Raw genomic sequence first — 26,977 nt, 5'->3', positions numbered from 1 at the left:
TACACAGGCCTCTCTACATATTGCAAAAGGAAAGGAAACCACAGCATCCTTCTTGCTGATAGCCTTTATATCATTATTGCCTCTTATGGATTTGTAGGTGGAGAGTGAATATAAAATCAGTACAATGGATCATTCATTGACTCTTTAAAGCACTCATTGAGTTTGGTTTAAAAAAAAAAAACGAAACTATATGTCTTATTACTGAGACTTTTCTTTCTTTTGCTGGTGGGCCTTGGGAAAATAATATACAGATAAGACTCCTCATTTCCTGATGTAGAAAATGCAGTTCTATGACTTGAGTTACTTTTTTTCCCCAGCACTATATGACTTGGCTGTCCTTAAAAAAAAAGTTAAGGAAAAAGAGGAAAGGAAGAAGAAGAAAATAAAAATGATCAAATCAGAGGCAGAGGATCTGGCGGAACCCCTAAGCGGTACTGAAGGTCTCCCACCCCTCTCACAGGCACCGTCTCCACTGGCCATACCCGCTATCAAGGAGGAGTAAGTGAGCAGTGGGGGTCATGGCTCAGGGCCGTCCCCAGAGCTGGTGCTTCTTGAGAGCCCTAGGTCCCAGGGGTCCTGCTGGGGAACGTGTATGGTGTGGGCTTTCACTGAGCTTTTTTATGACGCCTTGGAGGCTTGGAGGACCTAAAGCAACCTAGGCATGTGCTCTTGGTTGTTTTGGTGGTTCTTTTTTTTTCTTAATTTATTTATTTTTGACTGCATTAGGTCTTCGTTGCTGCGCGTGGGCTTTCTCTAGTTGCGGCGACCGGGGGCTACTCTTCCTTGCAGTGCGCGGGCTTCTCATTGCGGTGGCTTCTCTTGTTGTGCAGCACGGGCTCTAAGTGCACAGGCTTCAGTAGTTGTGGCGCACGGGCTCAGTAGTTATGGCTCGCGGGCTCTAGAGCGCAGGCTCAGTAGCTGTGGCGCACGGGCTTAGTTGCTCCACGGCATGTGGGATCTTCCAGGACCAGGGCTTGAACCTGTGTCCCCTGCATTGGCAGGCGGATTCTTAAACCACTAGGCTACCAGGGAAGCCCTTTTGGTGGTTCTTATATTTTTCTTCCCTCATTAGGCCTCTCGAAGACCTCAAGCCTTGCCTTGGAATCAATGAAATATCTTCCAGCTTCTTCTCTCTTCTCTTGGAGATCTTGTTGCTGGAGGGGCAGGCTAGCCTTCCTATGGTAAGAATTTTGGAAAAGCCAAGTGTGTAGCAGTTTCAGATTATAGAAATCTTCAGCTCTGGGTTCCCCGCGAAGCTCCACAGTTGACTTGCTTTGTGACTTGAGCAGACTGGACAGACATAGCCAGTTTGTTCTGGCACAGCCTTGGAATCGCTGGCGTGGAATAGAAATCTAACCGGGTTCTGCCTTTACTCTCCCTCAGCTAGAGGAGCGAGTTTTGGACTGGCAGTCGTCTCCAGCCAGCTCCCTCAATAGCTGGTTCTCTGCGGCCCCCAACTGGGCAGAGTTGGTGTTACCAGCCCTGCAGTATCTTGCTGGAGAAAGCCGTGGTAAGGTACTTTGTTCTGTAGGGCCCGGTATTTACCCCGCTTTGTCTAATTCTCATAGTAGACTGCAGCTTTACTGGTTACATCCGTTGTGGCTTTGCGTGATGCGATGCCATGCCTTGGAGGTCTCTGCTGTCCTGATACACCATTAACATACAGAAGTTATCTCGGAGCTCAGGGGTGTCAGTTATTCTGAGTTTAGTAATCTCTCTGACCTGTGTGGCTTGTTCATGGGATCCATTTCTTGCAGCTGTACCTTCCAGCTTCTCTCCATTTGTTGGCTTCAAAGAGAAAACCCAGCAGTGGAAGTTGCTTGGTGAGTAATGCACGTCACCTACCTGTCATAGTAGGTTCTCTTTCTCTCGTTTTCTCCCCGAGCTTCTTGTGCCTTCCAGTCAGTGTGTGCCAGGAGAATGTTGAAAAAGGCAATATTAAACCTTATTTTGCTCAGTAAAAGAGTCCTTCAAGAAATTCTCAGGGTCTGAGTTCACCCCCGTTGGAGTTGGCTGAGGTGGCATTTGCCCTTCAGTTCCGCTGCACTCTGGGGCTGGCTGAATTGAAATCTGTGGGATGTTTTACAATAGCACCTACATTTATGTCAACCATATCTGTGGTTTTTAGGTTAATTTGTAGTAATATAATTGTTTTTCTTTCCTAAAATGGGTTTTGCTTTTGAGGATAATGTGTTGGGCAGCCCTCAGTAAGCTACTTCTAAAGAACAGGTTCTTTTTCTTATAAATTTGTGAAGTTCCACTTACTGTGTAAGTTGTAGTAACATGTACCTGAAATAACTTGGTGATGAGAGGAAGATTCAGTGTTGATTTCCTGTGGAAATGGACAAACCTTTCTCCACTCTGTCCAGTGGTCTATGAAGAGAAACACGGAGAGAAGGTTGTGGAAGTAGTGGATGCGTTCATTGCTTGCAACATGGATTAACCTTCTAGGTGTCAGGCACTGTTAGGTGCCGGGGGTGAGGTAGTGGTTTGTGAGGTAGACAGCGTGCTCCCCTCGTGGAGTTTGTTTGGGGAACAAATACTCATTTGAATGAAATGACAAACTTAGCCATTCTGTAAGGGAAAAGTGCCGCTAGGGGTGGGCGTTTGTAAGGAGGCATGGGTGTGGCATGCGTGTGGAGTCCGGGAGGGCCTTCCTGGGGAAGGTCGTTTGAGCAGCGGTCTTAACAACGACTAGGGATGAGCCAGGCAGGCGGAGGGGAGGCGGCTCCCCATGGGGGGAGCCGTGTGGGTCAGTGACTCAGGGATGGTTCCCGCGGAGATCACACAGGCCTGCGCAGAGAGGATGTTGCACCTGGGTAGAGAGGCTGCATGAATTTGGGAGCTTTAGGTGGTAGAAGCCGGAGGATGTGGTTGTGGGTTGGGTGTGGCGAGTGAAGGAAGAGGGCAGTCAGGTGTCACTTCTGCTAGATTTGTACCTGGCGGATGGGGGTCCGCCGTCGACGTAGGCAGCTGGGGAGGACGTCCAGGCCTGGGTGGGGGTGAGGCGCGTGAGTGTAGTTGTGCACATGCTGCCTTGAGCTGCCTTTGGGGTGTTGAAATGGACATGTGAAGTAGGCAGTGGGTTTAGAGTCCAGACCCACAGTCAGGGTAGAAAGCTGTGGGCACATGTGCAGCGAGCGAAGTCAAAGGCATGGGGAGAGTGAGGAGGAAAGAGGGCCTGGGGCTAAGCCTTGATAAGCTCCGAGGTGGCGGAGGCTGAGTGGGGACACGGGAGAGGCAGTGACCGCAGAGTCAGGCGGAAGCTGTGGGGTCCGAGAGTCAGGAGGTGGGGAGTGGTCATTAACCTTCGTTGTTCCTAAGGTTCAGGAAGGTCAAGACTGGATTTGTGGACATGGAAGAAATGATGGCTCCCTTGGAGGAGTGATTCCTTAGTGGGGTGATGCCGGTTGCGGGCAGAGGTGAGCTGAGGCCGCTCGTGAGGCTGGCTGCAGCTCTTCCCGCCTGTCCGGCTGGTGGCAGAGAATCGGCCGGGGGAGGCTGCCCTAATAGGACCAGGTAATAAGTGTCTCAAGCCTGTGGGCCAGATGCTTTCTGCTGTGGCTACTCAACTCTACCCTGTGCACAGCAGCCAGAGACAGGGTGTAAACAAACGGCCACAAAACTTTGTTTCCAGAAGTGGTTTGCTGACCTTCACGTACACCGCAGAGGTCTGCACGTGCTGCCGATCAGGCCCCCTTTCCTGCAGGCAGGAAAACGTTTCCCAGTCCCCGTGGTTAAAGAGACAGTGAGTGTGGACAGCGCTTTCTAGAGGTTTGGTGGCGGAGGGGAGCAGAGGAAGCGGGGCTCGTGGCCAGGAGAGGACTTAAGTGTCGGTGGAGAGGGACAGGAGAGGAGGGGACACCTGTCATAGGGTGAATTCCTGGGGGCAGGGGCCGGCCTCAGGTGGCAGGAGGCAGCACATCTGTCCGGGTGGAGGAGGAGCCGTGGCTGCTGGATCGCGCCATGGGGAGTTGAGGGGGTGGGTCTGTGGCCTTCCTGTGGGAGGTGGGAGGCCTGCTGTGCGCGGGAGGGGCGGTGGAGAAGGGGGAGGCAGTTGCTGTCCAGCGGGCAGGGAGGCCGGCTAGTGCGGGGCTCGCGGGCAGATTGAGGGCCAGTGACGGTGGCTGTCCGCTCGTTGATAGGGGTGTTCTCTGCCTGTCTCTGGGCCTTGTCTCCGGCAGCCGGCAGCTGCCCGAGTGGAGAGTATGGCTGGTTTAGGACGTGAGCTTTGCCCGACGGAAGCGACGCAGAGACGGAAGGGACAGGTGTTAGGTATTGCTGTGTTGCTCGGCTTGTCGTTGAAGTGACGGGCGTGGGCCCTCGCCGAGTGGGGGAAGTGTGAAGGGAGGGGCTGAGGGGGCCGGAAAGTGGGGTGTCTGGACCAGCAGTGCGGTGGAGTCCAGGTAACGTTTTGGTGGGCGAGGGTAGACAGCGGGGAGGGGAGGGGAGGGGAGGCTGCTGCGGCCAGAGAGCAGGATGCGGGGTTAGTTGAAGGTTCCCAGTCCTGGCCGTGTGCTGCCGCCAGTTGGGAAGCTTTTTAAAAGCGCTGGTACCTGGGCCTTACCCACAGGGGTTCTGATTGATTGGTTGAGTGGGGCCCAAGCCTTGGCATTTTTAAAAGTTTCCAGGTGATTCTTAGGCATAGCCAGGGTTGAGAAACTGGATTAGGCATTTTGAAGAGTCCCGTTTGGGGGAATGACAAGGTCCAGTTGTGATAGTGGGAGTGAGAGGCTGGAGTGGGGGGAGGAGGCCCTGAGGTCACGCGACTGAGGAGTTAGGGTGCTGGCTGGACTGTCCATACGGATGTCCATCCGGACCCTTCAAGTTAATCCAGCAAGGTGAGTGTTTAATCCCTTCCAGTTAATTTCAAGGTAATTTCTGTGAGTGGTGTCAGACAGGGGTCCAGTTTCATTCTGCCTGTGGATGTCCAGGCAGACGGGTATTCTGTGTACAGGACCATCGCTATAGGTCCAGATGTAGATACAGCAAGTAAGGAGGAAGTGGCATCCTTAGGTCATATCCTTAGATCATATTATTATTTTTTGCCTTTTTGTTCTAATAGGCCAGCCCCAAGATAATGAAAAGGAGTTAGCTGCACTCTTCCAGCTGTGGCTGGAAACTAAAGACCAGGCCTTCTGTAAGGTATGGTTGTTGAGAACTACCAGCTTTCTCGTGCTGGGCTTCCAGAACCCTGAGTTAGCCAAAATCCTTCAGTCCATTTACCTGTTACTACTTTCCTTTTCTCCAGCAAGAAAATGAAGACAGCTCAGATGCCACAACGCCTGTTCCTCGGGTGTGAGTATAGTACCCTAACGGAGGATGGTGCCCCAAGAAAGCATCATCTTAAGTACTGCCCTGGTTGTGCTGACACATCCTTGTATGTTAGAGCCAGAGTGGGCTTGAGATGCCGGGATCCACTGGTCCTTATCTGCCTCAGCCTCGCTAAGAGGCAGCACGCTCCCAGCAGTAGAAGTGTTTTCCCCATGAGTCTCTGAGGAGGTGGGATCCACCTGTAGGTGCATGCTTTTCCCCGGTCCCCCCTTCAGTTCCCACTGGAGAATGGGTTATCCAGCCCATCTTCCTCATTTTACCTACAAAGAAAGGGAGGTGTGAGGGTAAGTGACAGGACCCAGGCTGGGATTTAGGTCTCAACCTCGTCCTGAGCCTTTGTATCTCTCATGTGACTGTTTGCAGTCTGTCATGGTCCCTTTTCTTTCTCCCCAGCTTTGTGGAGATATAATTGACAAAGCGTGGTGTAAGTTTAAGGTGTACGGTGTATTGATTTTATTTATATTTATATATATATATATATATATACACACACACATATATGTACATATATATAGTGAAGTGATTACCACAGTAAGGGTAGTCAACCCATCCGTCACCTTACATAATTACCAGTTCTTTTTTTGTAGTGAAAACATTTAAGATCTTTCTTAGCAACATTCAAGTATATGATGCAGTATTGTTGACTGTAGTCACCATGCTATTTGTTAGATCCATAGAACTTTCTATAACTTTAACTAGTGTCTCCCCATTTCCCCCGTCCCCTGGTAACTGCCATTCTAGGCTCTGTTTCTGTGAGTTACGCTTCTTTTAGGTTCCATGTGTAAGTGAGATCATACAGTGTTTGTTTTTCACTGACTTATTTCACTAAGCATAATACCCTCTAGATCCATCCGTGTTGTTGCAAATGGTAGAATTTCGTACATTTTTTAATGACTGAATAACATTCCGCTGTGTGTGTGTGTGTGTGTGTGTGTGTGTACACACACACATTTTCTTTATCCATTCATCCATTGGTGGACACTTATCTCTCACAGTTGTTTCCATGTCTTGGCTATTGTAAATAATGCAGTGAACATGGGGGTACAGGTATCTCTTTGAGATAGTGGTTTCATTTCCTTTGGAAATATTCCCAGAGGTAAGATTGCTGGATCATGTGGTAGTTCTGTTTTCAGTTTTCTGAGGAACGTCCATACTACTTTCCCTAACGGCTACACCAGTTTGCATTCCCACCATAGCGCACAAGGGTTTCCTTTTCTCTGCATCCTCGCCAACACTTGTTATTTCTTGTCTTTCTGATAATAGGTACTCCAATGGATGTGAAGTGATATTTCATTGTGGTTTTGATTTGTATTTCCTTGATGATTAGTGATGTTGAGCACCTTTTCGTGTACCTGTTGGTCATTCGTGTATCTTTAGAAAAATGTCTGTTCAGGTCCTTTGCCCGTTTTTTAATTGGATTATTTGGGTATTTTGCTTTTGAGTTGTAGGAGTTGCTTTTGAGTTGTATTTTGGATATTAAACTCTTACACATGTATGTTTTGCGAATATTTTCTGCTATTCTGTAGGTTGCCTTTTCATTTTGTTGATGGTTTTCTTTGCATAGAAGCTTTTTTTAAAAAATAAATTTATTTAATTTTTGGCTACGTTGGGTCTTCATTGCTGTGCACAGGCTTTCTCTAGTTGCGGCGAGTGGGGGCTACTCTTTGTTGCGGTGCACAGGCTTCTCGTTGCGGTGGCTTCTCTTGTTGTGGAGCACGGGCTCTAGGCACACAGGCTTCAGTAGTTGTGGCACACAGGCTCGGTGTTGTGGCTTGCGGGCTCTAGAGCGCAGGCTCAGTAGTTGTGCCGCACGGGCTTAGCTGCCCCGAGGCATGTGGGAATCTTCCTGGACCAGGGCTTGAATCCGTGTCCCCTGCATTGGCAGGTGAATTCTTAACCACTGTGCCGCCAGAGAAGGCCCCTGTACAGAAGCTTTTCTTTGAGGTAGTCCTACTTGTTTATTTTTGCTTTTGTCGCTTGTGCTTTTGGTGTCATCTCCAAAAAATCATTGCCAAGATCATTGTGCAGGAGCTTCTTCCCGATATTTTCTTCTAGGAGGTTTAGTTTCAGGTGTTACGTTGAAGTGTAATCCATTTCAAGTTAATTTTTGTGAATGGTTTAAGGTAGGGGCCCAGTTTCATTCTTCTGCTTGTGGTTGTCCAGTTTTCCCAGCATTGTTTATTGAAGAGGCTGTTCTTTCCTCATTGAGTATTCTTGGCTCCATTTGCCAAGTATTAGTTGACCGTATGTGCAGTGGTTTATTTCTTGGCTCTCAGTTCTGTCCCACTGGTTTATGTGTCTATTTTTATGAGAGTACCATACTATTTTGATTACTGTGACTTTGTAACATAGTTTGAAATCAGCAAGTGTGATGTTTCCAGCTTTGTTCTTTCTCAGGATTGCTTTGGCTGTTCGGGGTCTTTTGTGGTTCCATACAAATTTTAGGATTGTTTTCTTCTATTTCTGTGAAAAAGGTCATTGGAATTTTCATAGGGATTTCATTAATCTATAGATATCTTTGGGTGATATGGGCATTTTAACAGTATTCTTCCAGTCCTTGAACATAGAGTATCTTTTTACTTGTGTCTTCTTCAATTTCTTTAATCAAAGTCTTGTAGTTTTCAGTGTAGAGATCTTCCACCTCCTTGGTTAAACGTATTCTAAGAGTTTTATTGCTTTGATGCTGTTGTATAGCTCTTTAGTTAGATTCCTGAACACCAGCACTCAGGACCAACCTGAAAGTGGCAGAACCATTGCCTTACATAATAGAACTCAATTTCTTTTTTTCTTTTCTTTTTGTTTTTGGCTGCACTGCGTGGCTTATGGGAGCTTAGTTCGCCAACCAGGGATCAAACCCAGGCCCCGGCATTGAAAATGCGGAGTCCTAACCACTGAACCACCGGGGAATTCCCTGATCTCACTTACTTGGTACTTTTGCCTAGGAAGCAGAAAAACCACCCTTGTCATCGTACAAATTTGAAGTCCTTTGTTCCTCTAAAGCTGAATTCTTTGTTACCTTTGGATTAGGCTTACTTAGCAACAGTACTGAAAACAGTAGGTAAAACATGACGTCAGTTTCTTTCCCACCTACCCAGTACCTTTCTGGACTTCTAAGAATCAAGTAATTTTGCAAATACCAGCAGGAGCTACTTGGCAGGATTTGGAAAGTGGACTTCTGACCTTTGCAAGATAAGAGCACTAATGAACAAATAGAGCACTCGTGTTGCAAAGGATGTGGTTCTGGGTGCTGGAGAGGGGGCGATGGACCCAGTGGTTTGGGGTGCTGGAGAAGGGGTGATGGACCCAAAGGTCTTTGTGTTCCAGAAGAACTGACTATGTGGTGCGGCCCAGCACGGGAGAGGAGAAGCGAGTTTTTCAGGAGCAGGTAAGAAAAAGCTGGAACCCGGTGTAAATCTCTGTATCTGTGAGGCCATGAGGTGAGAAGCTCTGAGCCTGACTGTCCTTGAGTCCAAATTCTTGGAAGCAACTCACACCCTTAACCTTGCTATTCCGTGGGTTGGGATTGCTTTTGGGGGCAGAGGTGGTGTGAGGAAGGGAACGAAATAATGGTCTGGTGGTTTTTCTTCAGATACAAGACATCACATTTACCTCCTGATCCGTTCGCTAGTGACTGGCGTTTGGGGACCATCCTTCTCCCGCTGTGGCCGGCTCAGTGTTCCTAGTGGAATAGCCTGTTTGCTTTTTGCTTTAATGTCTCCGGGCTGACCCCTTCCTGTACGGGGTGGCTAGAGAGAGCCCCCGTGACTGACTCAGGAGCCTCGGCCCTTCTTTTGGCAGGAGCGTTACCGGTACAGCCAGCCCCACAAGGCATTCACCTTCCGCATGCATGGCTTCGAGTCCGTGGTGGGGCCCGTGAAGGGCGTGTTCGACAAGGAGACATCGCTCAACAAGGCGCGGGAACACTCCCTGCTGCGCTCCGACCGGCCCGCCTACGTCACCATCCTGTCCCTGGGTGCGTGCCTCCGTCTGCTTCCCACCCCCCCCCCGCCCCCATTGCAAAGGCTGGAGGGTCAGCGTAGCTTCAGGAAGCTTTGCAGTTGGGGAGGCGGAAGGAGGGATTCTGCCCCAGAGATCTACACAGAATCCGTGTTTCCTCCCTGGAGTCTGGGCTCATGTTTACCTTCCTTCAGGAACTGTTCACAGGCTGCTAAACAGTTAGCTTAGGTGTCGGAATTTGCTTCCTCCAGGCTAGGATTCCTTCAAAGGTGAGGTTTTTAACCTTTTCTGTGCCACAGATTGCTGGCAGTCTGGTAACCCTGGACCCCTTCTCAGAATTAAGTTTTTAAATGCCTAAAATAAGATGCACAGAGTTACAAAAGAAACCAGTCATATTGAAATTGTTATCAGAATATTAAAACAGATTTATGGTGCAGAAATGTATGTTTTTGGGCTTCCCTGGTGGCGCAGTGGTTGAGAGTCCGCCTGCCGATGCAGGGGACGTGGGTTCGTGCCCCGGTCCGGGAAGATCCCACATGCCGCAGAGCGGCTGGGCCCGTGAGCCATGGCCGCTGAACCTGCGCGTCTGGAGCCTGTGCTCCGCAACGGGAGACGCCACAACAGTGAGAGGCCCGTGTACTGCAAAAAAAAAAAAAAGACAAGATCTGGTGGCAGGTCTTCTAACTCCTCTAGTTCCCAACTAGTGATGAGTGGAAATAATATTTTGGGTTGCCCGCAGCAGCTGTGCTGTGATAAGAAAATGTCTGATTTCCATTACAGCATCATGGCACTGCCATCATATGGTTGGCAACATATGCCAACAAAGGTTATGCCAACCTTGGTTCACAATGGAGGGAAGTGCTGAATTTCAGTTAAAGTTGTAACTTTTTTCTGCCTGAGTTCCTGGACGCACTGAACTCTCAGGGGTCCTGGGTCTTCAGCCTTGGCTGAAAGTGTGAAGGGTGTGGAAGAAGCTGCCTGCAGAGGGCCATGCCCACCTGCTGCTGGTCAGCAGTTGGGGGACAGCTCTCCCGGGGAGCCCTGCTGACGCTCGGACTTTGCTGTTTCTGGTGTCAGTTCGCGACGCGGCGGCCCGGCTGCCCAACGGGGAGGGCACGCGGGCGGAGATCTGCGAGCTGCTCAAGGACTCCCAGTTCCTGGCTCCAGACGTCACCAGCACTCAGGTAGGAGGGGAAGGGCTGCTCGTGTTTTGTTCCAGGATGGATTTAAGGGAGCTTACAAGGAGATACAAGATAGAATAACGTAAAAAAAAAAAAGAAAAACAACTGATGGGGAATTCCCTGGTGGTCCAGTGGTTAGGACCCGGCACTCTCACTGCTGAGGGTCCAGGTTCAGTCCCTGATCGGGGACCTAAGATCCTGCAAGCCGTGCGGCGCAGCCAAAAAAAAAAAAAAACCGATGGAGAGGAAAGGAGGCCGTCTTGAGAAAGGAAAGCAGTGCTGCCCCTCGACCTTGCCATTGGCGAGGCTCTCCTTCTCTCAGCTCACCATCTTCAGGGCACAGCACCTCCATCTCTCAGGACTCGTAGTTTCTTGTTTTGCCGAGTGATGGGGTTAGCCATTGGGAGGTAGGATGTGTGTGTTAGCTGTGCCTCTCACCCAGGGATTTTCCCCGAGTCTGAGCCTGCGTGGTCCTTCCTCCTCTTTGTCCTGGGTCTCAGGTGAATACAGTGGTGAGTGGTGCCCTGGATCGGCTGCATTACGAGAAGGACCCGTGTGTGAAGTACGACATCGGACGGAAGTTGTGGATCTACTTGCATCGGGACCGGAGCGAGGAAGAGTTCGGTGTGTGCCCAGCCAGCTGAGGGCTACCTCTGCCCTCCTGCCCCAGCTCCACTCCTTCTCATTGGCATGCGGGCAGGACAGAGCTGTAGAGGCGGGTTAGCGCCCTGGCTCTTGGTAAGACCACCCTCCATACTGTGCTGAGGTTAAGCTGTTGCTGAAGCTTCCCACTCTTGTCCACAGAGCGGATCCACCAGGCCCAAGCAGCTGCAGCTAAAGCCAGGAAGGCCCTTCAGCAAAAACCCAAGCCCCCATCCAAGGTGGTAAGTGACCTCGTGGGATGGCGGCCGAGGGGCTGTGGCATCCCCGTGGGCCTTGCTCACGCCCGCGTCCGTGCGCTCCCTGTCCTTGTGTAGAAGTCCAGCAGCAAGGAGGGTTCGGTGAAGGTCCTCGGCGCTGGCCCTTCCGAGCAGAGCCAGCTGAGCCTCAGCGACTCCAGCATGCCCCCCACCCCAGTCACGCCTGTGACCCCCACCACTCCTGCTCTGCCCGCCACGCCCATCTCCCCCCCGCCTGTGCCGTCAGTGAACAAAAGTGGCCCGACGACTGTCTCGGAACCCGTGAAATCCACTTCGGGGTGAGCGCTTCCATTTCCTCTCCAGCTTTCTCCCTCCAGGGTTCTTTTGAATCCGTGTCCTAAGTTGTCTGTGTTGTTTCCCTGTGTGTTCTTTACAGTGTTCTTCTCGTGTCTTCGCCAACGATGCCGCAGCTGGGAACCATGCTCTCCCCGGCGTCCAGCCAGACTCCACCGAGTTCTCAGGCTGCTGCCCGTGTCGTGAGCCACTCCGGCTCGGCTGGACTCCCCCAAGTGCGGGTGGTGGCCCAGCCCAGCCTTCCTGCTGTGACTCAGTCAGCGGGGCTGGCACCGACGCTGCCACAGATGACAGCAGGACCACAGATTCGCGTGCCGGCCACGGCCGTGCAGGCCAAAGGCGGGCCCCAGGTAAGGAGGGACGGGGCCCAGGGGCCGGGGTGATGAGTTTGCCAGGCAGTCTGGGTCAGGACCCAGGACCCGGGTTACTGCTGCTGACGATGGTGTTTATCACAACAGCTCATTTAATGTTCAAAGCCTGGTAAGCAAGTTATCAGTTTTGTTTTATTGAATACGTGTCGGGAACCAGAACTTTGGGAAGTTCAGTGATTTACGCAGGATTGTGACATCAGGACCCTGGTAGACAGAGGTGGGATGTAAATCCAGGCCTGTGATTCTAGGCCTCAGGCTCCTTCCCTTGTGCCTCTAGGCTTAGCCAGGCCACTGACTGCTGTGCTTTAGACGAGGGTCTCCTGCCTCAGGTCCCTCTGCTGTAAAAGGGGCATAATGTTTGCCCTCAGTTTGTAGGGGTGAAATGAGATGTTAAATGAGAAAGTATTCCTGAAAGTTAAGATGTTCCACCTAAGGGTAAGAACTCCGCACTGTTCATTTTAGAGGGTAGTGCGCCCTCGGCATTGTTAGATTAGAAGCCCTCTTACAGGAACGCTTCCTGGGTGGTGACAGGTGGAGACCACTCCACGTGCTGGTCTGCGGCTTAGTGTCTAATTAAGCTCTTGCCCTCCTGCCCTGAACTAGACAGTAATGGCCACTGTTCCAGTCAAAGCTCAGACTGCGGCGGCCACCGTGCAGCGACCGGGGCCGGCGGGGCTCACAGTGACAAGTCTTCCTGCCACAGTCAACCCTGCGAGTAAGCCGGCCACCAGTTCTCCTGGGGGCTCTGCTCCAAGCACCCCCGCGGCTGCCGTCATTCAGAACGTCACAGGGCAGAACATTATCAAGCAGGTAGGTGCATGGCTGTCCAGGTGGGTCTGACTCCTTTGTCTAGAATCAAAGGATAGTTGGAGATCTTAGTGGCTTGTGACCTTTGATCCTTAGTTCGTAGGTATTTCAAGCGTGAGTTTCCAGCAAGGGCAGTGCAAGCTTGGTAGGTGCCAAAGAGGTTTTTGGTTTTTTTTTTTCCTGTTTCTTTCCATGTAATTCAGCATTAAGTAGCTGAGTTTCTTGATTTGGAGTAGACTCTTCATGAATTTACTTAGCTAAAACCCTATAGAATAACTTGAATGTCATTCTCATAACACCACAGGGCAGGCACTTTTGTTACCCCTGTTTTACTGTTGAAGAAATGGGACCACTAATGATGAAGCAACGTTATTTTTTTCATCAGATGTTTTTTGGGTGCTTTTTGTGTGCCGGCCACTGTGCAGGGTGTTGGGGGCTGAGTCTGTGCATCACCCAGACCAGGCCCCTGCATTTCTAAGGCTCCTAGTGTCATAGAGAACACCTCTCTAGGGAGAAGGCTTGTGAGAGTGGTGAGCGAGGCTGGAGAGTGTGCAGAACCGTGCTTGTCCGGGGTCAGGCATCCCAGGCATGGGAACAGCACGTGAAAAGGCCTTGAGTTGGGAATGTTTGAGGAACGACAGGAACGCTGTTGGAGTCTCCGTGAGCAAGTGCGCAGGTGTTAGAAGGCGGGGTTGCCAGTGGTTAAGTCACGTCAGACTTTGCTTTTAATTTAAATGTGATGGGAGCCATCGGAAGATTGTGAGCCAGGATGACTTGACCTAGTTTACATTTAAAGAAATCTAAAGTCCATTCCACTGCTTTTGCGTGGAATGGACTTTAGGGGCCAAGGGCGGAAGCAGGGAAGCCAGTTGGGAGGGAGTTGCAGCCGTGCAGGTGGGCGGTGGGCTGGGCTTCGAGCAAGGGCATGGCGGTAGAGCAGTGTGATTTCCTGGTGGTTTGAGGACAGGGTCAGGAATGACCCTGTGGCTCTTGGCTTGAGTGACTGGGTGGGCGGTACTGTCATTCGCTGAGACAGAAGGAAACACTGTGGTGTGGAGACCGAGACAGGCTGAGAGGAAAGTGTGCTCACGAAGTCCGTAGCAGCACCAGGCGTGTGAAGGGCAGTGAGACGAGGCCTGAGAAGTGACCACTCAGTGGACATGGATAGTGAGTGAACTCGACTGATGGCATGAGTGGTCCAGTAGAGGGGGGACGGCTCACGAGACACAGAGTCCCCCGCCTAGAAGGATCGCACCTGTTGCACGTGGACATTGGCCGTAGGTAGGAGTTGGTATGTGAACCTGGGAAGTCTGGCCCCGGGGCTCATGCCCTTTAGTGCCGGGCCCTGCTGCTGCCTCAGAGTGGAGGTCGGCACAACAGTGAGGCGTTTTTGAGACTGTAGGGGAAATGCTAGTGTGTGTTATAATATTTACGGGTGATTATGTGGTGATGATAGGGGATTACTTTTACATTTAGAAGTCCTCTTCTAGGTTAGAGACATGTAGGAGTCCAGTCGGCCCTCTCTTTCCTTGGGTTCTGCCTCCACGGGTTCAACCAACCACTGACGGAATTTTGATTTTGAACCCGCAGGTGCGGAGGGCCGACTGCCCTGTGCCATTTTATGTCAGGGACTTGAGCAGCCCTGGATGTCCAGGGACCAATGTGTTGATCAGCAAAATGATACTTAATTGGTTTACTTTAAAATATTCCAACTCCTCCCTCCCCCCACCCCAGCTCCCTGAAGAGTGGGGAAAGATGGATAAAATTGGCCAAGTGATAACTTTTGAAATTGTGTTATGGGTGCATGGATTTGTTAGACTGTTTTCTGCTTTGGCGAATGTCTTCCATTTTTCAAAATAGCAAGTTAGAAAAATACATGAGACCCACATTTCCCGCAGTGGAGGTTCCCCCAGTCACGCTCTGGAAGCAGCTCAGCCTCGCGAACGCCTTTGTCAGTGCTGTTCTTCCCCTCCAGGTGGCAATCACTGGGCAGCTCGGCGTGAAGCCCCAGACGGGCAGCAGCATCCCACTCACAGCCACTAACTTCCGTATCCAGGGCAAGGACGTGCTGCGGCTACCGCCCTCCTCCATCACCACGGACGCCAAGGGCCAGACTGTTCTGCGGATCACTCCAGACATGATGGCCACGTTGGCCAAGTCCCAGGTCACCACAGTCAAACTGACCCAGGACCTGTTTGGGACAGGCAGCGGCCCCACAGGCAAAGGCATCTCCGCTACCTTACACGTCACTTCCAACCCAGTCCACGCAGCTGACAGCCCTGCCAAGGCCAGTCCAGCCAGTGCCCCCTCATCCACTCCACCAGGGACCACCGTGGTCAAAGTGACTCCTGACCTCAAGCCAGCAGAAGCCTCGAGTTCAGCTTTTCGCTTGATGCCAGCGCTTGGCGTGAGTGTGGCTGACCAGAAGGGGAAAAACACAGTGGCCTCATCTGAAGCCAAACCAGCCGCCACCATCCGCATCGTGCAGGGCCTGGGGGTGATGCCCCCCAAAGCAGGCCCGACCATCACGGTCGCAGCCCATGCCAAGCAAGGGCCCTCCGTGGCCAGTGGGTCTGGAACTGTCCATACGTCCGCGGTGTCCTTGCCCAGTGTGAATGCTGCCGTGTCCAAGACTGTGGCCGTGGCTTCTGGGGCTTCCAGCACCCCCATCAGCATCGGGACAGGAGCCCCTGCTGTGCGGCAGGTCCCTGTCAGCACCACGGTTGTTTCCACGTCCCAGGCTGTGAGTAACATTGGTGGTGGAGACCAGCCCTTCTGCTTGGGAAGCTTCTTTTGTTGGGAGTCTGTCTCCTCCTCTGACCCAAACAGGCTTATTTACTAAAATACTTTGCTGTTTAATTCTGAGACAAATTTACGAAAGTGTAGCATGGGCATACGTTCTCATAAAAGTAAAACAGTGCAGGGGATATTCGTGTGCATATGGCTGATTCACTTTGTTATATAGCAGAAACTAACACAACGTTGTGAAGCAACTCTACTCCAATAAAGATGTTATAAAAAAAAAAAAAGTAAAACAGTGCGGAGGTACACGGAGTAAGTATGGAGTCCTCTTACCACCTCCGATTCTCCTTTCGTGAGGCTCATCACTCGTCGTGTTTTGGCATTTATCCTCCTAGTTCTTTTTCTGAGCATTGTCGTATATATTTACGTGGTTTTAAAATCCCTATGAGAGACCTCAATCTGTGATTTGCTTTATTTAAATATTTAAAAATATGTCTTGGGCCTCATTCCAGATCCTACGATACTTAGTATCTTGTTAAAAACCATTGCTACAGTGCATGTTTGTGTATGTGAACATGTATCAGTATTTCAGGAGCAGAGGTTCCTGGCATGGGTCGGGGAGGCACACATTGAAAGTTCTGATACTCCAGTTGTATTAGCAGAAAGGCCACACCAGCCTACACTCCCCCCATCAGCTAGTTTCCTGTTTCCCTCGTACCCTAACCTTGTGCTGGATATCCTGTTTTTTTAAAATTTATGTCCCTATCTTACTAGTAAAAAGAGAGTTCTTTTTCTGTTTCCTGGATCTTTAGTGAGGATGGGCAGCCGTTCGTCCAGAGGTTGGCATGGGCTTTCCAGGGGTGAATCAGTCTTTGCCGGTTTTCTTCTGGGGTATTTGGCCTTTTCGTATTGTGTGAGCTGGCACCAGCCTTTGTATCTTCTGCATGTTAGTTCTTGTATGTGTAGAAAATATTTTCTTCCAGTCTGGTAATCTTTAACCTTGCACGTGAAGCCTTTTGCTCTGCAGGTATTTTATCTGATGAGATCCATCAGCATTTTCTTTTACGGCTCCTAGGTTTCGTGTCTTGTGCCTTTCTTACTCCAGGGTTATAAAGATGTCAGCCCTCATTTTCGTAAAATATTTTTAGAGTTTAAAAAAAGTGTAATTGAGAAATCCATTTGAAATATATTTCTGTGAATGGCATGTGGTATAGGTCTCATATTTTTCAAATTATTCCAACATCAATGACTAGTATATCTCGTCCCCACTAACTTGAGGGTACTACCTTTATCATAAACCAAATTTCCATATCAACAGGTGTGTTTCTGGGTGCATGCGTTTATTCTTTGATCTCTAGATAAGGGGCACTGTTCTGTATGGTGGGTGCATCTGGACAGTATAAAATACAGTTTACTTTTCTAAGCAGGCAATATAGTAAAACCTTACTAATTTGGATAAAATCCAGAGGATTAGTGGGAGGAAGGAGGACCTACATGGTAGTAAAACCAACCAGCCAACCCTGAAGTGCAGTGTCGCTTTAAAGGAAATGTTTGTTTAGGTTCTCGTATCAGAGAAGTTAAAATAAGAAAGCAAGGAGACACTGCTTACTTGATGCACTTTTGTTTCTCTTGAGTCCTTCTGAAACAGAAAGGTGAATCCAGCGGTATCTACCCTGTTGTCATCAATCAGGGTCACTGTAACCGGAGAGCATTTGGTGGGGCAGGAAGTACTGAGTGGTGCTGCCTGTCTGTCTGTCTAGGCAGCTGGTAGGCTAGTTCATGGAGGGACACAAGTTGGTGGATGGCTGGTCTGAAGCGGTCTTGTTCTCAACACTAGGGATTCTTAGGACGACAATACAGCCCTAGTAGGTTCCCTTGGAGGCCCCATCTGGCCGTGTTCTCTTGCCCACTGACATCTTTCCGTGCTTTCTAAGGGGCTGCAGTTGAGCTCAGCTGTGGAGATCAGTGTGGTGCCCTGGTATACAGTTTTCCTCCTGAATGCCTGGCTTCTTTAGAACCAGCTTGCCTGTGGGAAATGTTGATTCCTTTTCTTTGCATCTTGTTAGCTGCCCCTCTTGAATCATTTTTTTAAACTTGTATGTACACAGGATCCTACTGTATATAAATTTTATCATCAACCAAGGGTTAAAAACCAGGCAACCTACAAATGGGCTAGTGTAGTGGCCGAACCCCAGCCATCATGAAATCCCAAAGATACCAGGTCTTTCCAGCTCCTTTTGTCTTCCTCTGGGCCTTCTTATTAGCTGTGGGTTGGACTTTTCATGTGGTTGAGTTTATTACTAGTGTCTGCTGACTAACCTCCCTTACCTCTGGGAGAAGCAGAGCACTCGGGGAATGTGTCCTGCTGTGTGCTCCCCAGCAGTGCGCCTGCTCGAGGGGAGCAGCAGTTATGCACCTGCTGTATTCACTCCTGAGTGCCTCTGTCCTTGCTCAGTTCCTCCGCCTGGCTGTGTCCCCGGTGTTGGGGGTACGTGGATGAGTAAGACCCTCCCCTCTGGGAGCTCAGGCTCATACTGTGCCTAAGTGGACACACGCTTTCTTTGGTGGTTCGGGCACATGTCTTGCCCTGATGACGGCAGGTGCGTGCGGCTGCTCTGCTTCCTGAGGCAGGAGAGAGGAGGCTCATGGCAGCTGGGTGGCACTGGGTGATGTTGGGTGGCGCTGGGTGACGCTGCGTGGCGGTCTTTTCTTCCATTCCATAAACCCAGTTGCTTTTTCTCTCTAGGGGAAGCTGCCTACGCGGATCACAGTTCCACTCTCTGTCATTAGCCAGCCCATGAAGGGCAAGGGTGTGGTCACAGCCCCCATCATCAAAGGCAACCTTGGAGCCAAGTAAGTGCTGTACAGGGTTGGGCGGGTGGCCGTAGGGGGACACCTAGACATGCAGGGGAAGGCGGCTGGTTTCCCGGGCTCCTTTGTTGTGCTCAGCAGTGAGTCTCGAGCACCCCGCGTTGTTTTAGGTGCTGTGGATACAGCAGTGATTAAAACAGACAGAAGTTGGTGCTGCCTTCAGGCTTATACTGTAGGGTGAGTGGGGAGAGGAATAGTGAGTTAAAGTACTGTGTGGCCGGTGACGTGCTCTAGGGAAAGCAAGGGGGAGGGCACAGGCGGAGCTGGATGGGGGTGGTGGGTGTGACACAGCTGGGGGCAGTCCCCAGCATGGGCGTTAGGGAAGGCCTCGCCTCGATGGCTGAGCCCTGGGCTGTGATGGCTCAGAGGTGAGGGCCTCCTGGGGGCCTGGGTGTCTCGTGGCTCTGACTTAGATCGGGATGGAGGGCATGAGGAGATGAGTCTGCTGCTCTCAGGGCGGCTGCCTTGGCAGGGCTGGGTTTCTGGTCAGGAGTGCACACCTGCTGGGGCCCCGTCCGTTACTCCTGCTGGTCGCGGAGCAGATACAGGGCCATTTCATCCAAAGCACCGGGAGCTTTGGCCTTGCTCTCTTCTCTGACACGGGAAGCATAGAAGCTGGAAGAAAGGTGGTCTCGGCAGCCGGTTTCCATTTCAGTCCAGAGTGCCGGGGTTTTCCGCTGGCCCCAGACCTGGCCTCATGCTGGCCCGGCCCGGCCGTGCCTCACTCGTGCTTCCCCTCCGCAGCCTTGGCGGGCTGGGCCGCAACATCATCCTCACCACCATGCCAGCAGGCACGAAGCTCATTGCTGGCAACAAGCCGGTTAGTTTCCTCACCGCCCAGCAGTTGCAGCAGCTCCAGCAGCAGGGTCAGGCCACACAGGTGAGGTCCGGGCACCCGTTGCGCGTGTCGGGCTGCCCTCCTGCCCTGTGCTGCTCGTCCTCAGCTGACGGGCCGCGGGCAGTCTGCCGACCAGACACTCTTTCTGCAAACAGGTGCGCATCCAGACTGTCCCCGCGTCCCACCTTCAGCAAGGAACAGCTTCTGGTTCCTCCAAAGCCGTCTCCACGGTCGTCGTGACCACGGCCCCATCTCCTAAACAGGCACCTGAACAGCAGTGATTCTCAGGGAGGAAGACGGTGGCCGCAAAAGCCACACCCGGTCGGCCTTCTGGCTGAAAGGGAGGAGCGGGTGGTGCATCACCCCCCGGGCACGTCTGCCTGAGAAAGGCCAGCGGAGGGACCATGGCGGCCCGGCTGCTGCTCGGCGGGGAGTGCGCTGCGCCAGGTGCGCTGGGGTTCCGAGGTCTGTTCTGTCTGGTCCAGGAGAAGCTTCTCTGGTGGGGTCGTGTGAGCGCGCCGTGGCCACACAAGCCCAGCTGTTTCCTGGAGCGAGGCTCTGAGGATGGGCAGACGGCGAGAAGGTGTGCAGACGGCAGACGAGGCTCGTGCTGTGCGGGGTTTATTTAGCTCTGGTCTTCTCTGTGGCTGGTGGTTTAGTTAGGAGCTCTGTGTCCAGACGTTTTTATGTAACTTATTTTTTTAGAGAACATCTTGTACATCCTTATCAAGTAGAAACCTGGGCTTAGCTCGCCCCCTCCCCCTCAACTGATTATTTATTCTTTTGACCAGAATGAGAGAAGAGCAAGATTCTTAGTAAGTTGGAGGCTGACTTGATCTCTGCATGGTAACAGAGAGGCCGTGAGGTGGGGGAGAAACATGGGAAGTGAGGTCACGTGGGCCCCTGACATGGGATTAGTCTGGCGGCCCCTCTTAAAGACGGGCTGTCAGGATCTTGACTGTGGTCCATACCGTCACCTGCAGACTTAGACCCCCTTATCGAGCGTGTCCCCACGCGAGTCCAGGGCCAGCGGACAGAGCAGGCAGACGCCAGCAGAGGTGCTGCTTTTGCAGCACAGGCTTTATTGCAGTTCAGAGATGATGCGTTTTGCTTTGTTCCGGAGCAAGAGTCAGCAAGCCATGCCCCTTGGGCTGGCTACCCAGTTTTGTAAATAAAGCTTTATTGAAACACAGCCCGTGCCCATTCATTTATGTACTGCCTATGGCTGCTTTCAGTTAGAAGGCAGAACTGAGTAGTTGTCATAGAGACCACACGGCCTCAAGCCTGAAATGTCACCTGTTAAGTAGAACTTTGCTCGCTTCTGCTCCAGAGTAGAGGTGGGGAGAAGGGGTAGGGGGTGGGTGCAGACACGAGGCAGCACCAGCCACAGAGGAGGTGGGTCTGGGTTTACAGTCATTTGCTCCTGGCTGCTTCACGGTTCTCAGCCTCCCTCGAGCTATAGGCAGAACTCAGAATATTTTAAAATGTAATTAAAAGCACTGATTATTGACAGTATATGCCTCTTTCGTATTGGAGCAGGGGTTGGGTGGTGAAGCTTTTCTGTAACGACAGGACTTCCCTGTCTTTTCTGAAAGTATCCAGATTATTAAAAATGTATCCCTAACTCATGGAAATTCAGTGATGATCTTTGACGGGCTCTCTGTGAGGAAGTGGAGTTGGAGGGCAAAGAATTGGAGTGGCCTCCTTTGGAGGGGTTGCTGGGTGGAAGCTGAGTGATCAGGCAAGTTGCAGTGGTGCAGAGAAAGAGTGGCTCACTGGGTCCACAGACATTTGATTCGTAAAGCAGTTCGGTAAAATAGACATGACCATCCGTGTTCTAACTGTGAGAAAATCCAAGCCTGAGTTGAAGTTAAAGAGAACCAAGCTGCGAGTGCAGTCTTTTAATTCAGGTGCCCTTTCTGCTGCCTTCCTGTGGGGACGTGGCTGTGATGTGTTCTGATGAGACGTGGGGACCGTCCGGAGCTGGGAGTGGTAAGCCTGGATTATAAAGAGCAGAGGTGAATTGGCGGGGGTGAGATTGAGCTTTTGGTGGGTGGTAGAAGGCTGGCGCAGAAATAAGATTGGTAATGGGGAGAGGCGGAGACTGCAGGGAAGGAAAGACTGGTTTTTGACCTGAGTGGAGGAGAGCACGTCTGCATGGCATTATTCCCTTGAGCACATGTCACGTGAAAAGCCCGTGTGCCGGTTTCCAAACGAGAAAGAGGTGGAAACTTGAGGGATCCTGGCTCTGGCATTTACTGCTGGTTAAAACGAACCCCTTTTGAATTTACTTAACAAATGATTTCATCATTTGTTCAGCCTCAACCCTAAGCTCCACTCTTGTTCGCTGAAGTCACTTGACTCTGCCTGTCTCCTTGGTGCCCGCAGATATTCACATCCTAGCCCGCGGGTTAGTTTCAGGATGCTGGTGGCAAGTGTGACCTGGTGCTTCCTGCCCAGCCTGCCCTTGGGTCCCAGAGGGTGGCACCCCCTGCCGGAGCTGCTTGGGTGACACCACCGGCATTTGCACCAGGCATGGTTCCTTGCGTGCAGACCTCAGGGGTCTTGTAGAGACATGGTAGCTGGTGGGTGTTTTGTGGGGAACAATTCCAGAAGAACCTGGTTCAGAGGCTCAGAGGCTAGTGAAATTATTCAGACCATGTATCTGAGACTAGATTTGGTGAATGGCATTGTGATCGGTTTGTACTTTGTCACCACATCTGAGAATATTTATGCAGGTTGATCACTTCCGTGAAGGTATACCAAACAGTGCTGTGTCAGGTGCATCAGAACAAACTGTAATATTTTGTATCTGACCGTCACACCTCAGCCCCTCACTGTCTAGAAAATGCTGTACTTCCTTAAAGTGTTCTGTCCCCTCCCCACTTTTAAAATCTAAAGTGGAGGGCTTCCCTGGTGGCGCAGTGGTCGAGAGTCTGCCTACCGATGCAGGGGACACAGGTTCGTGCCCCGGTCTGGGGGGATCCCACATGCCGTGGAGCGGCTGGGCCCGTGAGCCATGGCCGCTGGGCCTGTGCATCTGGAGCCTGTGCTCCGCGACGGGAGAGGCCACAGCAGGGAGAGGCCCGCGTACCGCCAAAAAAAAAGAAAAAAAAAATCTCAAATGGAGATCTTTACTGTGAAAGTAAACCTGCGACTGTGTTCCTTCTTCCACCTCCAGCCCCTGAGGCAAGAACATGTTTTACATTAGTGGCCGACAGTAGAACTTGCTGGATAGAACATGCTTCATTCACGACTTGCTAAATGAACATTCGGGTTCCTACTCAGCAGGCAGGCCAAAGTGGATCCTGAAAGGGGGCTCCTGGGTTCTCGTCTCAAAATTCAGTGTCTTCAAGTAGCTCACTCTTAATCCCTAAGATGTGGCTTCGACCCTGAGATGCTGGCTGACCGTGGGAGGTTGCCCTTCATGTAAGTACAGCATTCCTTCCAAAGAGCATACGTGCTTCGCACAGCTGATCTCTGCCATGTTGGTGTGAAGTAGCGGAGGGCATAGCGGGAGAGAAGCTGGCCTCTGAGTCCTACTTGAAGGCTGGCTTTAGGACTTCGTGGTTGTGTGGCCTTAGGCTGATCCGGTTCTCTGAAGAGCCCTGATGTTCTTGCAGTACAGGTGGTTGTGAGAGTCAAACGAGATAGAAAGCAGTTTAAGGTCTGGGAAATACTGTACAAATGAATGGCACTGTGGGTCCCTGTGACCTTTCAGATTTGTCCTAACCCACTTTTATCAGTTTACAGAGCTTGATTAACCATCCGCGTTCTTTCGTACTCTCACTGTCTTTGTGCCTGGATTCTCTGTTCCTGGAATGTGCTTTTCTGTAGGGCACCCCCCAAACACACACCTTCTCCTTCCCTCCTTCGTTTCCCATGGTATCTGTACTTACCCCTTAGGGCACCAGTCACCGTGCACATAACTGCTTATATCTCTCCCTTTAGACTGTGAATTCTTTGCTGGACACATATTTCGTTAATCCTTACAACCATTTCAGTGCTGGTGCAAAGTAGATGATTAATAAATATTTGTTGAACGAAACGTAAAGAAAAAAAAAGAACAGGTCCAGAACCAAGATTCGAGTATCAAGACTTTATGTCACTAGTTCAAGATTCACGTCCTTTGCAGGATTCTTATCTTTTGCTTTCAGCTATGTTGAAATTCAAGGCCTTCCATAACCTGACATTTTTCTCTCCACCTCATTATAGAGGTTTCCTGTCAGCACCCTCTTACTAGGGTACTTTTGAGAAGTCAGAATATCTGGGCTCCAGCTCTCAGCTGGACCACTCACTAGCTTCCTGATTTAACCAAAAAAATCACCTTTGGCCCAACTTCATCACTTATCAACAGTGAGTGGTATTGCAGTATTCCGGAACATTATGATTAGTTAGGAGATGCTTGGCGAGTCATGTTTAAAAATACCAAAGCTCGTGAATTATTTTACTTTACAAAATACGGATTAGAATTATGTCTCTAAAATAAAGGCTCTGTCATTCACCTTCTGATAAGAAAGTACCTGCCTTCTTGAGGGAAAAAGGGCTAAATTATCAAAAGCAGTAAATTCTGCTGGATTCATATTCTGAATTCACCCATGAGGTCACTTCCTGTTCTGAAACTTTCAGAGTCTGAGTTCTCTTCACACTGAGACACAAATAAAGGCTGGCTTCGTTTTTCTCTACAAAGTATACCACAGCAGCAGAGACTTCAGTTGGTTAAATGAGCAGATGCAAATATACAGACCCTTGAGAGTGGATCACAGTGGGGGTTTCAGTGAAGGAAGGGAGCTGCCCCACTGACCACCAGCTGTGCCCCCAGAGGACACTCCGTCCTCCGTTGGTGACCGATGGCCGCCCTAGTCCTCATCAGAGCCGCTCAGGAGGGCCTTCTGGTAGGTGTGATCTGACTTCAGCTTGTGAATCCCAATGATTTCTCTGTCTCCAGGCCTCTTTACCCGTGTCAGGAAGCTGTAACGGGGAGACAATAATTGCAGATGGAGTGAGCCCCAGGTTGCCTTATTCCCTCACCCGAGGATGCGAAGGCGTCCGCTGGCCCTCAGAGCATGTTTTTTATGTCTCTGTCAAATACCGTGGTGACTCACCTGCATCTCCGATTTCTTAGACAGCGCTCTTTGGTGGTGAAAGGACTCACAGTCACTTAAAGGTCAGTGATGTAACTGAGACTCAACTTAGTTCCCCTGCCCCACAATTTGTTGATTCACTGACCGGGCAATAGAACTCAGAGAAACCATGGCCTGCTTTCCCTTCTGTTTGGTCTGTGTGGAACTCTCTCTGGGTGAACTCTCTCTCTTTGGGTAGGGAAATCAGGAACTAGGAAAGAACAGAGGTGGCTCTGACGACACAGAACTAGCAGGACCGGGTGTGCAGTGGTTAAAGAGCTGGGCTCTGCCGTTTACCCCTTGGGTGACCTCGATCCAGTTAGTCTTTGGAAGCCTTGGATTCCCCGTCTATAAACATCACGTGCATCCTTTATAAAGTGAGCATTAAGTGGGGTAATTTACACACTTTAAGTGCTGACCACAGTGCTGGGACACAGTCAGTGCCTAGGAATTACTATCTACTCTGGTAACCTCGGGAGAGCGAGCGCTGTCGTGAGCGCTTGCTGCTGTGGTGTCTTATCTGACCGTCACATGTCCCTGGGAAGTAGGGCAAAACCAGGAATAAGGTGTTGGGCTCTGAATGAACCAGGGACACAGCAGGGACTGCGGTTCAGTACTGATGGCCTAATGCAGAGTTTTTCCTTTCAAACTACGGACTTAAAATCCATCAGAACTGAGTTTGAAACCTGGGTCTGTGAGGTCGCCGTGACCAGACAGACGGTCCTTTAACTTCTCAGACTTCGTCAGCCTCACGTGCAGGCACAGAGCTTGGCATATAGTTGGCCCTCATTAAGTGGTAGACGTTAGCACTGCTTAGTTATGAAGGGTGGGGCGTGGAGGTAAAAAGGATGCAATGTAATACATTTCGGGGACGGGGCAGGTCAGGACAAACTTGGCAAAAGTCATCTTCTCTTGGACATACCAGTAAACCAGCGAGTAGCTGATGGCCACAATGCAGAGGGCGGCCAAGTAGTGCCAGCAGAAGCACATGGTGATGAACATGATGTTGGCGTCATCTTTCTGGTCCCATTCGGGTGCTCCAAAAAGCGGGAACAGCACAAACCCGATCTGGTGGATTACACAGAGAAGCCAGCCTTGTCATTAGGTGGGCCTGAGAAGCCCCCTAGCCTCCTGTGGCTGCCAGAGTGTCTGTCATTTCCCAGACAACTCATTCCCCATGCCTCTGTTAGCATCGAACAGCCTCTGCACAGGAAATTGCTCTGTTAGCTCTGGTTTTAGTGTAGCCTTACTTAAAATTTCAGGGCCCACATTTCAGATGAACAGTTTTAAGCAAGTAGAGGCTGTAAGTGGTGTCAGTAGCTCTGCTGGGAAGGGCAGGCAGGTAAATAAATCCTCAGCCTGCTCGCTACCTGTGCTCTGTTGATGAAGCTTGTTTATGTGTCAGCAGGATATCGATGGCTAAAGTCACGTAGGTCAGGGGTGGGCGTGGGCAGAGAAGTGGCTTCTGACCCCCTTCGAGTGGTGTGTCAGTGCTGCATCTCCTGGATGCGCTCGGCGGGCCTGCTTCGTCCTTGCACCAGGTGAGGAGCATGGTTTTGAATAATTACCTGCCAGAACCAGGTGCCCTGAAGGATAACGAGGCTGGTACGGAAGAGTTCCAGCACGATGTTGTCCCGGAGGATCACTTCCAAGGTGAGGCTGACAGCCCCTGCGAACACGGCACACAGCAGGAGCGAGTGGATGTGCTGGTCCAGCGGTGGCCGGTGGTGGACATGGTGGTACAAGAGGAAGCCTGTGTGGAGCAGGGGATGCTGTCGGGCCCGCCCCCGCCCCAGGGGATCCGTTCCCAGCTTCAGCCTGACTAGGAAGTGTCTGTCTGGCACTTAGGAAGTCAGTTTATGTGACACTCTAGGGCAACAAACCGATGCAGGTGTGTGTGTGTGTGTGTGTGTGTGTGTGTGTGTGTGTGTGTGTGTGTGTGTGTGTGTGTGTGTGTGTGTGTGTGTGTGTGTGTCAGCGGGTGTCAGCAGCAGAGGATGAATCTTAACATCTCTTTACCGAATTTGCGGTAGGTAGGTTTCAGTCCAGGATGGGAAGGTGAGATGTTGCTGATTTGTGACCAGTTGTGTGTTTGTACTTGACATTCAGTTTTACCCTCATTCAACCTCTTTTCAGTTCTTCCTGAGGTTCAGAAATCAACGAGGGGTTGGATTACAACATGCTTTCTCTCATCCAGTTAACATGAGTTGCGTTGGGAGATGCGTCCTAGCCACTGGGTGGGAGTCCGGACAGTGACAGCGCAAGGTTGGGGCAGAGCACGGAGAACCTCTCCCCTAAGCAGAGGGTCACCCCCGTGCGTGATGGCACCCCGCCAGTACTTCGTGCGGAGGGCGGGGCGGGCAGGGGGAGCTGGTGCTCTGCCAGCCAGAGCTCTGGCTAAAAGCCTCGTGCTTTCCTGTGCTGCTTTATGGGGCGCACCACCCGTACCGTCCAGAGCACAGGGTCAGGCCCTGTGTGGGTTCTGAAGCTCAGAGACTAGGGTTCTCTGGGGACGGTGATTACATTTGCAATACTTCTG

At 51.0% G+C, this 26,977-nt stretch overlaps 2 protein-coding genes across 13 annotated transcripts in view; one reads left to right on the top strand and one right to left on the bottom strand.

Annotated features, from left to right (window-relative positions):
* Positions 1–26,425, top strand: part of NFRKB (nuclear factor related to kappaB binding protein) — a 41,939-nt gene extending 15,514 nt beyond the window's left edge. For 3 of the 8 annotated variants that reach the window (XM_089915817.1, XM_089915819.1, XM_089915818.1), the window contains 17 exons: positions 318–498; positions 1,073–1,181; positions 1,384–1,510; positions 1,758–1,823; positions 5,066–5,145; positions 5,252–5,298; positions 8,659–8,719; positions 9,133–9,307; positions 10,369–10,475; positions 10,973–11,096; positions 11,277–11,356; positions 11,450–11,670; positions 11,769–12,036; positions 12,661–12,867; positions 14,840–15,607; positions 18,353–18,459; positions 19,222–26,425. In XM_089915817.1, the coding sequence (XP_089771943.1) occupies positions 318–498; positions 1,073–1,181; positions 1,384–1,510; positions 1,758–1,823; positions 5,066–5,145; positions 5,252–5,298; positions 8,659–8,719; positions 9,133–9,307; positions 10,369–10,475; positions 10,973–11,096; positions 11,277–11,356; positions 11,450–11,670; positions 11,769–12,036; positions 12,661–12,867; positions 14,840–15,607; positions 18,353–18,459; positions 19,222–19,555 (3,062 nt within the window). In that variant the 3' untranslated portion in view covers positions 19,556–26,425. Of the gene's footprint in view, positions 1–317; positions 499–1,072; positions 1,182–1,383; positions 1,511–1,757; positions 1,824–5,065; positions 5,146–5,251; positions 5,299–8,658; positions 8,720–9,132; positions 9,308–10,368; positions 10,476–10,972; positions 11,097–11,276; positions 11,357–11,449; positions 11,671–11,768; positions 12,037–12,660; positions 12,868–14,839; positions 15,894–18,352; positions 18,464–19,221 lie in introns of those variants that run through there. The other 5 variants (XM_089915821.1, XM_030764520.2, XM_089915820.1 and 2 more) reach the window with 4 other exon arrangements.
* TMEM45B (transmembrane protein 45B) overlaps positions 162–26,977 on the bottom strand; it is a 54,198-nt gene continuing 27,382 nt past the window's right edge. For 4 of the 5 annotated variants that reach the window (XM_022556148.3, XM_089915828.1, XM_089915826.1 and 1 more), the window contains 3 exons: positions 26,007–26,191; positions 25,361–25,506; positions 162–24,286 (listed from right to left, as the gene is read on the bottom strand). In XM_022556148.3, coding sequence (XP_022411856.1) covers positions 24,175–24,286; positions 25,361–25,506; positions 26,007–26,191 — 443 coding nt within the window. In that variant the 3' untranslated portion in view covers positions 162–24,174. Of the gene's footprint in view, positions 24,287–24,561; positions 24,650–25,360; positions 25,507–26,006; positions 26,192–26,977 lie in introns of those variants that run through there. The other variant, XM_089915829.1, reaches the window with a different exon arrangement.

This window comes from Delphinapterus leucas, chromosome 7 (assembly GCF_059928025.1).
Source record: "Delphinapterus leucas isolate spDelLeu-1000000601 "Yukka" chromosome 7, BTC_Dleu_Yukka2, whole genome shotgun sequence".
Lineage (NCBI taxonomy): Eukaryota > Metazoa > Chordata > Mammalia > Artiodactyla > Monodontidae > Delphinapterus > Delphinapterus leucas.
Note: the sequence above shows the minus strand (reverse complement) of the source record. Positions and strands in the feature narration are given on the sequence as shown.